Below are 17,296 nucleotides of genomic sequence, written 5' to 3' on the forward strand. Positions count from 1 at the left end.
CTATAGGTCAAAGAAGATGGTGCAGAAGAACGGGATGTTGCAGAAGAACGGGATGTTGCAGAAGAACGGGATGTTGCAGAAGAACGGGATGTTACAGAACAGTATGCTATAGGATAACAGGATGTTTATCACTAAAAAATTAGCCTACTTAAAACGTAACTTTTATATTTTTACTTTCTAAAAATAAGTCCCACAAAAAGATAAATAACGTAGATGACTGCAATAGCTGCATTGGTTATCTGGAAAGTTACATGCGTATATAGTTACAGAGCACCACATTCAATATGCAATAATGTATTTTTTTACACTTGTGAACTGTTACGCCTTCCTGCGGGGTTGTTTTGGGCCGAAACAGGTACACTGACACCTTTGTAGCTTGTGCGTCAGACTGTTGCTAGTTTATTTTGCAAGTTGCTCAAATTAACAAACAAAACCAAAAACAACAATAGCCGTCTGGCTCCTGCCTATCTCACTCGGCAGCCCTAGCTAAACTCAACACAAAACACAAAGAGCATTTTCAAGGGGAAAACAGAGCAACTTACAGTTCAGTAGTTAGGTGGAGAAGCCAACCGCTCTCTGAGCTCCTGGGCTTGCAGCATCTCAAACAGACTGCCAGAGAGAGAGCTCCTGGGTCAGGGCTGCTGACTTAATTAGTACATCTGTGTGAGCAGTCCCCCAGGGAGGTAAAACCCAGACTGGCTCCGGGTGGTCAGGGAACCCACCCAACTCTTCCCTGACCGGCTCCAGGACCCTAAACTGGTTTTCTTTTTCCCAGAAAGCTTCTGGATACAAGGAAAACCAAACCTTCCTAAAGCCTTTTAACACATGAAGTGCTGGAAACTTGGTGCAATGTACACACCATCCAGCACTTTCTCTGCAAAACATTGTGACACCCTGTCACACACTGTATTTTTGGCCACTCACGGTTAGATGTACATTTCATTCAGACTGATGTGGTGTTGCTGGGTCTTGAAAAGGAAGGCGTATTTGATGGTAATTCCATTTGGATCTGTGGAGCTTGATTGCCGAGTCGTCCGCTGTAGACAGGGTCCAAAGAGTTTTAGATATAGCAATATTCATAACCCCTCTTTAAATATAGATAGGGTATTGGGAGGTTTGTCCCTATTAGTCTGTTAGGCCCTGTCTAAAAGCAGAGAAATCTAGGTGGGAGATTTCTCCTCTTTTAGGCAGGGCCTAACAGACTAATAGGGACAAATCTGCCAATACCCTATCTATATTTAAATAGAGGTTATGAATATTGCTATATCCAAAACTCTTTGGACCCTGTCTACAGCAGACAACTCTGCAATCAAGATCCACAGATCCAAATTGAATTACGTACCATTAAATACGCCTTCCTTTTCAAGACCCAGAGCCACCACATCAGTCTGAATGAAATGTACATCTAACCGTGAGTGGCCAAAAATACAGTGTTAAAAAATACATTATTGCATGTTGAATGTGGTGCCCTGTACTTATACTGTATACACATGTAACTTTCCAGATAACCAATGCAGTTATTGCAGTCATCTACATTATTTTTCTTTTTGTGGGACCTATTTTTAGATAGTAAATATAAAAGTTAAGTTTTAAGTAGGCAAATTTTTCAGTGATAAACAGTTGATATATACCTACATTTAAATGCATTTAATTACTCCTGTGAATTGATAACAGAATGTTACAGAAGAACAGGATGTTACAGAAGAACAGGATGTTACAGAAGAACAGGATGTTACAGGCTTTTCAAGCCAACATAATAATAAAGCTCTTTAAATATACAAACACCTTCTTATACCAGCGTCTGGTGCGGCGGGACACTAAATACAGAGCCAACATCTGGTCATTGAAGTCCACCCCTCCCATGTGAAGGTTATAGTCGTGGACTGAGAGGGGCTTTTCAATGACACGGGTTGCTCACTCAATTTGGATTGACATGTCTGCGGGAATGGAGGAGAGCATGTAAACGTCACGCTTGTCTCTCCATTTCACCGCAATCAGTTCTTCTTTACACAATGCAGTCCTCTGCCCCCTTGCAAGACGGGTGGTAACGAGCCGTTGGGGGAAGCCCGCGCGACTAGTTCGCGCAGTGCCACAGGCGCCAATCTGTTCTAGAAACAAATGCGTAAAGAGGGCCACACTTGTGTAGAAATTGTCCACATAAAGATGGTACCCCTTGCCAAATAAGGGTGACACCAAGTCCCAGACTTTCTTCCCACTGCTCCCCAGGTAGTCAGGGCAACCAACCGGCTCCAGGGTCTGATCTTTTCCCTCATAGATCCGAAATTTGTGGGTATAGCCTGTGGCCCTTTCACAGAGCTTATACAATTTGACCCCATACCGGGCGCGCTTGCTTGGGATGTATTGTTTGAAGCCAAGGCGCCCGGTAAAATGTATAAGGGACTCGTCTACGCAGATGTTTTGCTCAGGGGTATACAAATCTGCAAATTTCTGGTTGAAATGGTCTATGAGAGGCCGAATTTTGTGGAGCCGGTCAAAAGCTGGGTGGCCTCTGGGACGGGAGGTGGTGTTGTCGCTAAAGTGCAGGAAATGCAGGATGGTCTCAAATCGTGTCCTGGACATAGCAGTAGAGTACATCGGCATGTGATGAATTGGGTTCGTGGACCAATATGACCGCAATTCATGCTTTTTAGTTAGACCCATGTTGAGGAGAAGGCCCAGAAAAATTTTAAATTCGGAAACTTGGACTGGTTTCCACCGGAAAGACTGGGCATAAGAGCTTCCCGGGTTGGCGGATATAAATAGTGTGGCATACCGAAGTCCAAGAGCTCCACAGTCAAGAACAGCTCAAAAAATCCCAGGGCCGAACCGATCTGAGCTGTCTCAACCCGAACTCCAGACTGGGCGGTGAAAGGGGGAACTACAGGTGCAGCTGAAGTTGGGGACTGCCAATCAGGGTTTGCCAGCACCTCAGGGATTCTAGGGGCTCTAAGGGCCCGTCTTTGCGGTGGCTGCGACGGGGTCACTACTGCTCGTGCCACCGTACCAGCTTCAACTGCCCTTCTGGTGCTCGCCACTTCACCAGGTTGTACGGCAGTGCTGGTACTAGGTCCAGGAAGGGCTGCGCTGCTGGTGTATGCCTCACCACGTAATCAGACAGCACCAGCCCCACTCTGCTGCTCTTGAAGCGGATCCTGCGCAACCTGTGGTCTAGCGACACGGGGCTGGGTACGCCTAGTGCTATCAGGGACCTCAGCCTCCTCGTCCGAACTTTGGGTCAGAGAGCCACTGCTTTCTACAGGTTTGTATTCTGACCCGCTAGATTCATCAGATGAGGGTTCCCATTCCTCATCCGACTGGGTCAGAAGCCTGTAGGCCTCTTCAGAAGAATACCCCCTGTTTGACATTTGAGCAACTAAATTTAGGGGTATTCCCTGAGACTACCCAAGAAAAAAAGCAAGCCTGTCTTACAAATGGGAGGCTAGCGAAGTACCGGAGGCCGCTGCGGTTGATAAAAAAATATCAAAACTTTTTTTTATCGCCGCAGCGCATGTGATTGTGCAGTGATCAAAAAAATTATAATTTTTTGTCACTGCGGTGGGGCGGGCGTGGGTGAACGCACGTGCGGGCGACCGATCAGGCCTGATCAGGCAAACACTGCGTTTTGGGTGGAGGGCGAACTAAAGTGACACTAATACTATTATAGATCTGACCGTGATCAGTTTTGATCACTTACAGATACTATAAAAGTACAAATGCTGATTAGTGATACGCTAATCAGCGAATAAGGGACTGCGGTGCGGTGGGCTGGGCACTAACCGATCGCTAAACTACCTAACCAAGGGACCTAAACTATCCCTAAAACCTAACAGTCAATACCAGTGAAAAAAAAAAGTGACAGTTTACACTGATCACTTTTTTCCTTTTCACTAGTGATTGACAGGGGCAAAAAGGGGTGATCAAGGGGTTAATTGAGGTGCTGGGAGGTGATCTGGGGGCTAAGTGTGGTGTTGGTAGGTACTCACAGTGATGTGTGCTCCTCTGCTGGAACCAACCGACCAAAAGAAGGAGCAGAGGAGCACAGCAGCCATTTAACACATCATATTTACTAAATATGATGTGTTAGCTGGCTGCTGATTCGTTTTTTTTGAAAATCAACAACCTGCCAGCCACGATCATTGGATGGCAGGTTGATGACGAACTTGTCTTTGAAATTTTGCCGGCCCGCGATGCGCATGCGCGGGTCGGCTTTCCCCCGAAAACCGTACGCAGGAATCCGTCTTTGCGGCGGTCCGAGAAACAGGACCGCCGCAAAGACGCAATCCTGCGTACGGCGGTCCTGAGCAGGTTAATGACCAGACCACTTTTTACACTTCTGCACTACACTACTTTCACGGTTTATTGCTCGGTCCTACAACTTACCACCAAAATGAATTTTACCTCCTTTTCTTCTCACTAATAGAGCTTTCATTTGGTGGAATTTCATTGCTGCTGACATTTTAATTTTTTTTTATATTAATCAAAATTGACCAAAATTTTTGCAAAAAAAGTCATTTTTCACTCGCTTGTAAAATTTTTCAATTAGAACTACATTTCTATATACATTTTTCTCTAAATTTATTGTTCTACATGTCTTTGATAAAAAAAATGCAATAAGTGTATATTTATTGGTTTGGGTAAAAGTTATAGCGTTTACAAACTATGGTGCAAAAATGTGAATTTCCGCATTTTGAAGCAGCTCTGACTTTCTGAGCACTTGTCATGTTTCCTGAGGTTCTACAATGCCCAGACAGTAGAAAATACTGTCCCCCCACAAATGACCCCATTTCGCAAAGTAGACACCCTAAGGTATTCGTGGATGGGCATAGTGAGTTCATGGAATATAGAAAGGGTGGGCACTCTTATAACTGGACCACAAAGTTGGCAGAACGACACTAGTTTATTGATAGTGGTATATATAAATATAAGCATAAGCAATAGTCACCATATAAATATATAATATATCCTAAACAGATTTTAATCCTAAAATTATATGTTATATAAAATAAAATATATTGTTAAAACAGTACCGTATTTTTTGCCCTATAAGACGCACTTTTCCCCCCCCAAAAATGGGGGAAGAAAGTTAGTGCATCTTATGGGGTGAATATAGGTGTAAACATGGGGTAAAAAAAGAATATCCGGCGCTTATGATGAGTGAATTGTACCTGCAGCGCTCGCAGCGCTCACATGTCTGGCGGGCGTCACTTGTACTTTGCAGGAGCGATGCGGTCTGTTCATGGGCCGCTGCAGATTGTGATCGGGGCTGGTCGGCTCTGAGGGCTTTTGGTGGTATGGGCCGGCCAGCCTCAGTAAGTGCTGGATGGTAGGGACCGGCCGGCCCGAAGCGCTGGTATGGAGGAGGAAATGGAGCGCAGGAGCAGGAAGACGAGGGGCGGAGCTGGCATGTGTGACAGGGAAGTCTGCTCCGCCCCTCGTCCCAGTCGTCAAGCTGCCTGCGCTCAGAGGTACGGTACCTGTATGCAATGTTTAATCAGAGGCTGTGTTTAGCACTTTTTCTTCCCCACATTTAAAATGCTCCTGGCTGCATGCAGAAAGACATCCCTAAGGAAAAGCACTGTTAATAAAGTGCCACCCATAATAATAAAGTGGTGTGCCCTGCCAGAAAGACATCACTAAGGACCCCACTGTTAATAAAGTGCCCCCCTCCTAATAAAGTGGGCACTTTATTAACTTTATTAACAGTGGGGTCCTTAGGGATGTCTTTCTGCATGCAGCCAGGAGCATTTTAAATGTGAAGTGGGGGGAAGGAAATGTGCTAAACACCGAATTTGACAGCCCCCCCTCCTAATAAAGTGCCCCCCTTCTAATAAAGTGCCCCCTCCTAATAAAGTGCCCCCCTTCTAATAAAGTGCCCCCCCCTCCTAATAAAGTTACCTCACTCCTAATAAAGTGACCCCCCAAATAAAGTGACCCCCTTATTTACGGCGTCATGCAGACATCCGTGGAGCACTGTCCGCGATATCCCAGCCTGCCGTCCTGAGTGCATGAAGCGCATGGCATCATTGGTTATTAATGCTGCTGGTTACTACTGTTAATGTTTACAGTGTTAAAATATTGGTCTGTTATTTTATTAAAAGTTTTGACACACCTTTTATCAAAAATATTTTTTTTGCCTATTTTCACCCTCTAAAACCAGGTGCGTCTTATGGGCCTGTGCGTCTTATAGGGCGAAAAATACGGTATATACTAGATAGTAAAGGCTGTGGAGGCTAGGTAGTAGTAGCAAGACTGACCAGGTTACATATAAATTAGCAAACTGGCTGTACTCAGTTAGTTACAGCAGGGGCCAGTACCCAGTAGATCTCCGCAAATAGAGTACAATTGCATAAATAAATACATAAAGTGCAACAGTGTATACGTATATGTGACAAATTGAAACAGTGAACCAATATTCACAATAAATTGATGACAAAAAGGTGGGATAGATTAAATAAATTAAATATATCAAAAAATGGCAGTGCTCGAACCGTGATGGTATTAAAAAATCGTGTAAAATCATACGGTATCTCCGGAGACTAATGATAGTAAACAGTCTTTCTCCCTCAATATTCTGCTTCTAGAACTTAATCTTTCTATAACATTAGAAAATGGCTCCTAGAAATACAGGGAGTGCAGAATTATTAGGCAAATGAGTATTTTGACCACATCATCCTCTTTATGCATGTTGTCTTACTCCAAGCTGTATAGGCCCGAAAGCCTACTACCAATTAAGCATATTAGGTGATGTGCATCTCTGTAATGAGAAGGGGTGTGGTCTAATGACATCAACACCCTATATCAGGTGTGCATAATTATTCGGCAACTTCCTTTCCTTTGGCAAAATGGGTCAAAAGAAGGACTTGACAGGCTCAGAAAAGTCAAAAATAGTGAGATATCTAGCAGAGGGATGCAGCACTCTTAAAATTGCGAAGCTTCTGAAGCGTGATCATCGAACAATCAAGCGTTTCATTCAAAATAGTCAACAGGGTCGCAAGAAGCGTGTGGAAAAACCAAGGTGCAAAATAACTGCCCATGAACTGAGAAAAGTCAAGCGTGCAGCTGCCAAGATGCCACTTGCCACCAGTTTGGCCATATTTCAGAGCTGCAACATCACTGGAGTGCCCAAAAGCACAAGGTGTGCAATACTCAGAGACATGGCCAAGGTAAGAAAGGCTGAAAGACGACCACCACTGAACAAGACACACAAGCTGAAACGTCAAGACTGGGCCAAGAAATATCTCAAGACTGATTTTTCTAAGGTTTTATGGACTGATAAAATGAGAGTGAGTCTTGATGGGCCAGATGGATGGGCCCGTGGCTGGATTGGTAAAGGGCAGAGAGCTCCAGTCCGACTCAGACGCCAGCAAGGTGGAGGTGGAGTACTGGTTTGGGCTGGTATCATCAAAGATGAGCTTGTGGGGCCTTTTTGGGTTGAGGATGGAGTCAAGCTCAACTCCCAGTCCTACTGCCAGTTTCTGGAAGACACCTTCTTCAAGCAGTGGTACAGGAAGAAGTCTGCATCCTTCAAGAAAAACATGATTTTCATGCAGGACAATGCTCCATCACACGCGTCCAAGTACTCCACAGCGTGGCTGTCAAGAAAGGGTATAAAAGAAGAAAATCTAATGACATGGCCTCCTTGTTCACCTGATCTGAACCCCATTGAGAACCTGTGGTCCATCATCAAATGTGAGATTTACAAGGAGGGAAAACAGTACACCTCTCTGAACAGTGTCTGGGAGGCTGTGGTTGCTGCTGCACTCAATGTTGATGGTGAACAGATCAAAACACTGACAGAATCCATGGATGGCAGGCTTTTGAGTGTCCTTGCAAAGAAAGGTGGCTATATTGGTCACTGATTTGTTTTTGTTTTGTTTTTGAATGTCAGAAATGTATATTTGTGAATGTTGAGATGTTATATTGGTTTCACTGGTAAAAATAAATAATTGAAATGGGTATATATTTGTTTTTTGCTAAGTTGCCTGATAATTATGCACAGTAATAGTCACCTGCACACACAGATATCCCCCTAAAATAGCTAAAACTAAAAACAAACTAAAAACTACTTCCAAAAATATTCAGCTTTGATATTAATGAGTTTTTTGGGTTCATTGAGAACATGGTTGTTGTTCAATAATAAAATTAATCCTCAAAAATACAACTTGCCTAATAATTCTGCACTCCCTGTAGTCTTATTAATCAAGTAGTAAATCCAGAGAGTAAGAAGTTTATAAATTACAGTCCAGCAGATCAGGGACGTAGCGTGGGGGGGGGGGGGGGGGGCCAGGGGGGCCGTTGCCCCGGGCGCAAAATTGCAGGGGGCGCCAGGCGGCAAACACTTCAATGAGGGTCATGGGAGCCTATGGCTCCCGTCCACTCCGTTATTCCTCATAGGTTTCAGGCTAGTGGCCTGAAGCCTATGAGGCAGTAGAGCGAGCGTAGTGTAAGAGAATGTAGTTGATCCTGGGAGGTATGATGTCAAGGGAAGAGGCGGAGTCTCGTCATCCAGGGGGCGTGGCCTAACAATGTGCAGGAGATTCTACAGAGCAGGAGCAGAGTGTGAAGGTAAGTATGTGGAGGAGAATAGTGACTGTTATTTTTACTTGGGGCTGTACTTTTTGCAGGGGCTGTAGGGAGAAGGAATCCTCTTTGTATTGGAGACTGTATGTTAGTGGGGTTTCAAGAGAAGGTAGGGGGGGATATTATTTACATGGGACTGTATGCTGGAGAGGCTGAAGGCAGGGGGGGTGATATTTTACATGGGACTGTATGCTGGAGGGGCTAAGGCAGGGAAGTGATGTGTTTTACATGGGACTGTATGCTGGAGGGGCTGAAGGCAGAGGGGGGGTTGTATCTTACATGGGACTGTATGCTGGAGGGGCTGAAGGCAGGGAGAGTGATGTATTTTACATAGGACTGTATGCTGGAGGGGCTGAAGGCAAGGGGAGTGATGCATTTTAGGCTACTTTCACACTTGCGTTCAGAGCGGATCCGTCTGGTGTCTGCACAGACGGATCCGCTCATATAATGCAGACGATGGGATCCTTTCAGAACGGATCCGTCTGCATTATATTGTAGAAAAAATTCTAAGTGTGAAAGTAGATTCAGACGGATCCGTCCAGACTTTACATTGTAAGTCAATAGGGGACGGATCCGTTTGAAAATTTAGCCATATAGTGTCAAATTCAAACGGATCCGTCCCCATTGACTTACATTGTAAGTCTGGAAGGATCCGTTTGCCTCCGCACGGCCAGGCGGACACCCGGACACTGCGTTCGAGTGTCCGCCTGCTGAGCGGAGCGGAGGCTGAACGCTGCCAGACTGATGCATTCTGAGCGGATCCGCATCCACTCAGAATGCATTAGGGCAGTACGGATGCGTTCGGGGCCGCTTGTGAGAGCCTTCAAACGGAACCCACAAGCGGAACCCCGAACGCAAGTGTGAAAGTAGCCTAACATGGGACTGTGCAAGAAGGGCTGGAAGGCAGGGGTGTGATGTATCTTACATAGGACTATATGTTGGAGGGGCTGAAGGCAGGGAGTGATGTATTTTACATGAGACTGTATGCTGGAGGGGCTGAAGGCAGATGGCAAAGAGAGGGAGTGTGATATTATTTACATAGGACTGTATGTTGGAGGGGCTGAAGGCGGGGAGTGATGTATTTTACAGGAGACTGTATGCTGGAGGGGCTGAAGGCAGGGGGGAGGTTGTATCTTACATGGGACTGTATGCTGAAGGGGGGGCATAATTATTACTATAATACTACAGAGGGGGACATTTTAATGTTAATAATATTAATACAGAGGAGGAAATAATAATAATATAGAGGGGCCAGTATATATTATAATTATACAGAGGGCATTATAGTTATGGGCACTACGGGGGAGGGGAGGTCTATTATCTGAGGATGATAGTAAAGTGAGAAATCTAAACATTTTCTGTGAAACTCTACAGAGACGAGACGCGGCTGAAAGAAGGTGTCATGGCGGTCCTATCTCCGAATGAAGATGCTGAGGAAAGTCTACATCACAGGAGAGGTCACTGGATGTAAGATGTATGGTGCTGTATTCTCCTGTATTTTTCATAGCAATGTATGTTATGTCCATACAAATATCTGTTTGGGGGGGGGGGGAGGGATATAGAATTTGGGCCACACTGCCGACGCCTGGCCCCAGACTTCAGGTCACACTGTGCGTGTCCTGAATTCTGGGGCCTCACACCCATCTACTACATTATCTGTACTCAGAGTTATCCTTGTGTTATCTGTGGTGTTACATAGGACTGCAGATGACATCTACTACATTATTTGTAAAAATGGGCACAGGTTGGGGGCGCAATACTTGGCTTCCCCCGGGTGCTGGCAACCTACGCTACGCCACTGCAGCAGATATCTGGTTAAGTGAACTTTAGCAGCAACAATGCGATTGTTATGTAGCAATATCATACGCATGTAATGATATTTGGAATTACTCACGTACAGTCCTGTTGTTCATACCGTGGCGCCCTACGTGGTGTGAATTCAGGGTAAACTTTCTTTCAGCAGCAAGTTGGATGCAAGTCCTGTACAAATAGGTCTTGTAGTTTTGCAGGTCCGGCTGTGAATGAGAGCGCTTAAACCATCGCGCTGCAGGCTCTCACCTGGTCTCCTTGATTAGGGTGAATGTTCCGCCTGTCTTGTGGAAGAACAGATGATTCGGTCTCACCCGCAGGCTGCTGCTATATCCAAAAGGGGCCGCAATTCGTTTATTCTCAGAAAGCGCTTTCTTAATCTAATATGGGTGATTGGAATATAGGAGTTTAGCCGGTTTATAGTCAGGTCCAAGTTCCTCTACGCCAGACGCGTTTTGAAGGTTATCCACCTTCTTCCTCAGTGGCTTAGTTGGATCTGACTAGTTTGTCGGCTATTTGTACGTTTGGGCTACTCAGGAGACTCTCTAGTAAGCCCGAAATGGATTTAGAAGACCTGGATAATGTTGCGGTATGCTTGCGGTTCATCTGCAGTTATTTTATGCATACAAGCGTTTTTTGATGGTATAGGATCTTGAATTAGCCAGCAGCAATAATCATATCTCATTTAAAAATCGAGTGAGATATTATTCAAAAGCATATTTCTATGCTAGTGAGTTCATGGAAGTTTTTATTCCCTAAGGGGCATAGCGAGTTCCTAGAATTTTTTTTATTTTTTTTGGCACAAGTTAGCGGAAAATGATTTTGTAAGAGAAAAAAATAAATAAAATAATCTTTTCCCCCTAACTTGTGCCCCAAAAAATATATTCTAGGAACTCGCCATGCCCCTCACGGAATACCTTGGGGTGTCTTCTTTCCAAAATGGGGTCACTTGTGGGGAATTTATAGTGCCCTGACATTCAAAGTAGCCACCTTTTGCTTTGATTACTGCTTTGCACACTCTTGGCATTCTCTTGATGAGCTTCAAGAGGTAGTCACCTGAAATGGTCTTCCAACAGTCTTGAAGGAGTTCCCAGAGATGCTTAGCACTTGTTGGCCCTTTTGCCTTCACTCTGCGGTCCAGCTCACCCCAAACCATCTCGATTGGGTTCAGGTCCGATGACTGTGGAGGCCAGGTCATCTGGCGCAGCACCCCATCACTCTCCTTCATGGTCAAATAGCCCTTACTTTCAAAGTTTTCCCAATTTTTCGGCTGACTGACTGACCTTCATTTCTTAAAGTACGGTAATGATGGCCACTTGTTTTTCTTTACTTAGCTGCTTTTTTCTTGCCATAATACAAATTCTAACAGTCTATTCATTAGGACTATCAGCTGTATATCCACCCGACTTCTCCTCAACGCAACTGATGGTCCCAACCCCATTTATAAGGCAAGAAATCCCACTTATTAAACCTGACAGGGCACACCTGTGAAGTGAAAACCATTTCAGGTGACTACCTCTTGAAGCTCATCAAGAGAATGCCAAAAGTGTGCAAAGCAGTAATCAAAGCAAAAGGTGGCTACTTTGAAGAACCTAGAATATGACATATTTTCAGTTGTTTCACACTTGTTTGTTATGTATATAATTCCACATGTGTTAATTCATAGTTTTGATGCCTTCAGTGTGAATCTACAGTTTTCATAGTCATGAAAATAAAGAAAACTCTTTGAATGAGAAGGTGTGTCCAAACTTTTGGTCTGTACTGTACCTTTCAAGGGTTAAAAAAATCGCATCTACAGCCTGCCAGCGAATGATCGCCACTGGCAGGCTGTAGATGCACTTGTTTACCTGCTGTTTCCTGTGAACGCGCGCTCCTGTGTGCGCGCGTTCACAGGAAATCTTGCGTCTCACGAGATGACGCGCCGGCGCGTCGAAGAGGAATAAACCGTCCGCCTCCGGACCGCAATCCTGCGTTAGGTGGTCCGGAGGCGGTTAGGGGGGTGTGCACACTTATGCAACCATATTATTTTATTTTTATATTTTTTCTTCCCTCTACCTAAAAGATTTCAGTTTGTTTTTCAATTGAGTTGTACAGTTTATAGGTCACATTAAATGTGAATATAAATGTTCTGAAATGATTCATCTTCGTCTCATTTTTTTACATCACAGAAACCTGACATTTTATATCTACTGTATATGGTGAACGGGATTAAGAGGGGAAAAAAATCTAAATGGCAGGTTCGCTGTTTTTTTTGGTCACTTCACCTCTCAAAAAAATTATCAAAAGTCATTCCAATTGTATCAATAAAAAGTACATATCATGTCACAAGAAATGCCCCCAAAAACTTTGTAGATATAAATATAAAAAGGTTACGTGTCAAAATCTGGCAAGTTGTTGTTTCTTTTGGTGTTTTGTTTTTTTACAAAAATATTTAAATTTAGTATTGCAGTACTCGTACTGACCTGGAGAATGAAGTTACCATATTTTTCACCCTTAGGCCACTTTCACATAACAGAGTTTTCAGCGCAGGTGCAATGCATGAAGTTAACGCATAGCACCCGCACTAAATTCTGACCTCATTTCAATGGGTCGCGTACATGAGCGTTTTTTTTATGCATAAGTTCTGCGTTGTGTGAGAATCACAGCATGTTCCATATTCTGCATTTTTCATGCAGCCCTGTCCCCATATAAGTGAATAGAGCTTCAGTGAAAAACGCATGGCATTCGGATGTAACCTGGATGCAGTCCAGGTGCAATGCGTTTTTCACTGACGGTTGCTGAAAGTTATTGTTTGTAAACCTTAAGTTTACAAACTGATTGCACCCGTGCAGAAAAAACTGAAACACTGAACGCAGATGCAGACAAAACTGACCTTGCTTACGAAATGCTGGGAGTTTCGCTAAACACATCCTGGCACAATCCGTATTGTTTGTGTGAAAGAGGCCTAAGATGCACTTATTCCCCTCAAAGTGGGGTGATTTCTAATGAGCGGTGAATGTATCGCTCCCCGGGCTCTGTACTCACCACTTCCTGGTCCTTCAGTCTCTCACTGTGCTGTGACAGCGCACAGTGTGAGGACGTCCGCACGCCCTGGGACCTCACGCTGTGCGTGTCGGGTCACAGCACAGCATACAGCAGGGTGAAAAGAGCTGTATTCTAGGAACGGAGAAGGAAAGGTAAGTTAATTTTTTTCATTTTATTTTCTCTGAGCATTAGTATGTGATCTCAGGTCTAGGGTCATTTACATTGGGGATCTGAGGTCTGAATGGGGGGTTATTCATGTTGGGGCTTTTATCTGAGATCAGGGGGTCATTCAAATTGCAAGTCTGATCTGGGGTTTGAATGGAGGGAGGGGGAGTCTTATTCATATTGGCGCTCTGATCTGAGGTCTGGGGGGGTCATTCACATTGGGGCTCTGATCCAATGTCTGATTGGGGGTCATTTACATTGGGGTCTTATGACATTGGAGGTCTTATTAACATTGGGGTCTGAGCTGAGGTCTGATTGAGGGTCTTATTAACATTGGTAGTCTGATTGGGGCTTTGAGCTGAAGTCTGATAAACATTAGGGGTCAGATTGTTTGTCTGATCTAATGAAAAATGTTTTTTGCATCTTATGGGCAGGTAATTCATATAGGGTGAAAAATACGGTAAACAGGTCAGTTTTACTGCAAAGGGAACGCCATAAAAACTAAACCCATAAATCTATGGTGGAATTATAGAGGTTTTTTTTCCATTTCCACACCATTTAGAATTTTTCCCAGCTTGCCACTACATTTTATGTATTATAAAATGGTGCCATTAGAAAGGCCCTCATACATCTATGGAAACAGAGGGGAAAAAAAGTTATGGATCCGGGAAAACAGGTAATAAAAAAATGAAAACGAAAGAGGGAAAATCACTACATCCTTAAGAGGTTCACTATTACTTCTTCGCTTTCAGGCTTCTACCATAGAAGAGTCCAACATTGGAGCTATAATGACAGAGCTTACATAATGTCCTAAAAGTCCTTTATCCAAAAATAACATTGTAGGAACTAGGATAATTAAGCAGCTGTGTAGCATCATGAACTTTAGGGACAATGTTCCCTCTCTGCTTTCCATGTGTATGTTATAGAGAATTTTATAAATATGTTTTACAGATTTTTCTCTCTCCCTCTTTGTGGGAAGGGATGCGGGAGGCAGGTGTAGGAAAGTTTTAACTATTTAGCATTCTATATCATAAAGTGTTGGCCATAGATAACCTTGTGCCAAGACACCAATACTCCTGATCTCTCTCTTGCCAGGGCTGAATTTGTTGGCTTTTGTCACCATCGTCTTTTCCTACAGCAGCATGTTTTACTCTATTCACAAGACAGGAGCCAAAACAGCCGAGCAAAGCGTACTCTCCCGAGAGGTGACCATAGCCAAGAGGTTCTTCTTCATTGTCTTCACAGATGCCCTCTGCTGGATCCCCATCTTTTTATTGAAGGCTGTTTCACTAACAGAGACAGAGATCCCAGGTAAAATCTTGTGCCCTAAATCCCCCATATTGTGATTTTATAAATATAAAACATAGCTTGTTCTTTCTCCCGCTAATGGGAAATGCTAGGACCCACAGCAAAACCATTGTAATCTTGCAGCCCCACCACTGGCCAAAAGAATCATTACAGTTTCCATTGACATCAGTGAGTACACCATGACACAGATATGTCTGTGCTCTAGAGCAGATGCTTTTGTGGCTGCTCTATTCTCCAGCAAATTCATGGAGACTAGCAATGAGCAAACCTGAACTGCGGACCCGGACCCGAACCCAAACTTTTTTCACTGAAGTTCGGTTTTGGTGTTCGGGTCATTTTATTATTTTCCGTTATAGCATGGTTATAGCCGAAAATAATAGCATACTTGAGACAGAATTCAAAAGAGTATGACAATTTAAGGGTAAAAAAAAAAACTCCCCTCATCCAGTTGATCATGCTGCCGCAGTGTCTTCTATCTTCCTTCAGCAGGACCTGCAAAGGACCTGTGATGATGTCTTCGTAGGTCATTTTGTATGTTATAACGATAATTAATAAAGTAAAGTTCGGGTCCCCATTGACTACAATGGGGTCAAGTTCGGGTCATTGACCTGAAGTTGGGCTGAACCCAAACTTCCACGGGTTTGCTCATCCCTAATGGAGACCCCTCTACTAACTCAGAAAACACTGAAAGGGTATTTCAGAATTGTCTATATTATACAGCCCCTTTAAGAGCTGTAACCCTATAACCCTCTTGTGTGAGGCTCCTTTAGGAGGCTTTTCAGAATTTTGATATTGATGAACCTCTTAGAATAGGCCATTAATAACAGATCTGTGCAGTTCCAACTTATGGTACCCACTCCAATCAATTGGCTGAAGGAAACACATACCCGTCCACCATGTTACCAGTGTGGATGCTGGGAGTTGGACTCCCATTGATCTGCTATTGATGGCCGTTCCTAAGGAAAATTCCTTAAAATTAAATTTTTCTGGAAGATTTGTTAAAGTGTTCTACTTAATAGCATAACTATGTGTGCTAATCTCAATGAAGGGGCTGTTCCAAAGCAGCAATACCCATATCACGTAAACCTTATAAGGGTAGTTTCACACACGGCAGAATTCTGGCAGAAACATTTGTAACAGAATTTTTTTTTCATCCATCTAAATGTGGTTGTTTCTGCAACATATTACATACACTATATTTCTACGAGCCCCATTCAGATGAATGAAACTTCTGCAGAAATTTCTGCAACAAATCTGATGCATGTGAACACACCCTGTTGTTGGTGGACATACTTGTTTTAGATGAATAAAAGTTTAGATAAGGGGTCTTTCACACTTGTGTTGTCCGGATCCGTCGTGTACTCCATTTGCCGGAATTACACGCCGGATCCGGAAAAACGCAAGTGAACTGAAAGCATTTGAAGACGGATCAGTCTTCAAAATGCGTTCAGTGTTACTATGGCAGCCAGGACGCTGCCATAGTAGGAGCGGGGAGCGGGGGAGCGGTATACTTACCGTCCATGCAGCTCCCGGGGCGCTCCAGAATGACGTCAGAGCGCCCCATGCGCATGGATGACGTGTCCATGCGAGCACGTCATCCATACGCGTGGGGCCTCTGACGTCACTCTGAAGCTCCCCGGGAGCCGCACGGTCGGTAAGTATACTGCTCCCCATTACACTTTACCATGGCAAACAGGACTTTAGCGTCCTGGCAGCCATGGTAACCATTCAGAAAAAGCTAAACGTCGGATCCAGTAATGCGCCGAAACGACGTTTAGCTTAAGGCCGGATCCGGATTAATGCCTTTCAATGGGCATTAATTCCGGATCCGGCCTTGCGGCAAGTGTTCAGGATTTTTGGCCAGAGCAAAAAGCGCAGCATACTGCGGTAATTTCTCCGGCCAAGAAACGTTCCGGTCCGGAACTGAAGACATCCTGATTCATCCTGAATGGATTTCTCTCCATTCAGAATGCATGAGGATAATCCTGATCAGGATTCTTCTGGCATAGAGCCCCGACGACGGAACTCTATGCCGGAACAGAACAACCCAAGTGTGAAAGAGCCCTAAGTCATCCAGGCCTTCTAAAGGCTTGCTTTTTGGGGTGTAGCGTTGAATGTACTTGGTAATTTAGCTTCACGTAAAGCTGTGGAGTTGCCACAAGATTACCTTGATTCTTACCTTCACTTTTAGGTATTGAATATAATGTTCTCTATATTTCTAGGTACAATTACCTCCTGGGTTGTGATCTTCATTTTGCCAATTAACAGTGCCCTAAATCCCATTCTGTACACGATGACAACCTCTTCCTTCCAGGAGAAGCTCAAGCAATGCTTACAAAGTAAAAGACACCAACTGCAGGAGTCTGGGAAAAGCTTTACTTTGGTTTCTATTCACACCAACACAGCCTGA

At 44.1% G+C, this 17,296-nt stretch overlaps 1 protein-coding gene across 1 annotated transcript in view; it reads left to right on the forward strand.

Annotated features, from left to right (window-relative positions):
- Positions 1–17,296, forward strand: part of LOC122919808 (relaxin receptor 2-like) — a 403,299-nt gene extending 386,003 nt beyond the window's left edge. The window contains exons 17-18 of the mRNA XM_044268998.1: positions 14,674–14,889; positions 17,109–17,296. Coding sequence (XP_044124933.1) covers positions 14,674–14,889; positions 17,109–17,296 — 404 coding nt within the window. The remainder of the gene's footprint in view (positions 1–14,673; positions 14,890–17,108) is intronic.

The sequence above is a fragment of the Bufo gargarizans genome, chromosome 9 (genome assembly GCF_014858855.1).
Source record: "Bufo gargarizans isolate SCDJY-AF-19 chromosome 9, ASM1485885v1, whole genome shotgun sequence".
NCBI lineage: Eukaryota > Metazoa > Chordata > Amphibia > Anura > Bufonidae > Bufo > Bufo gargarizans.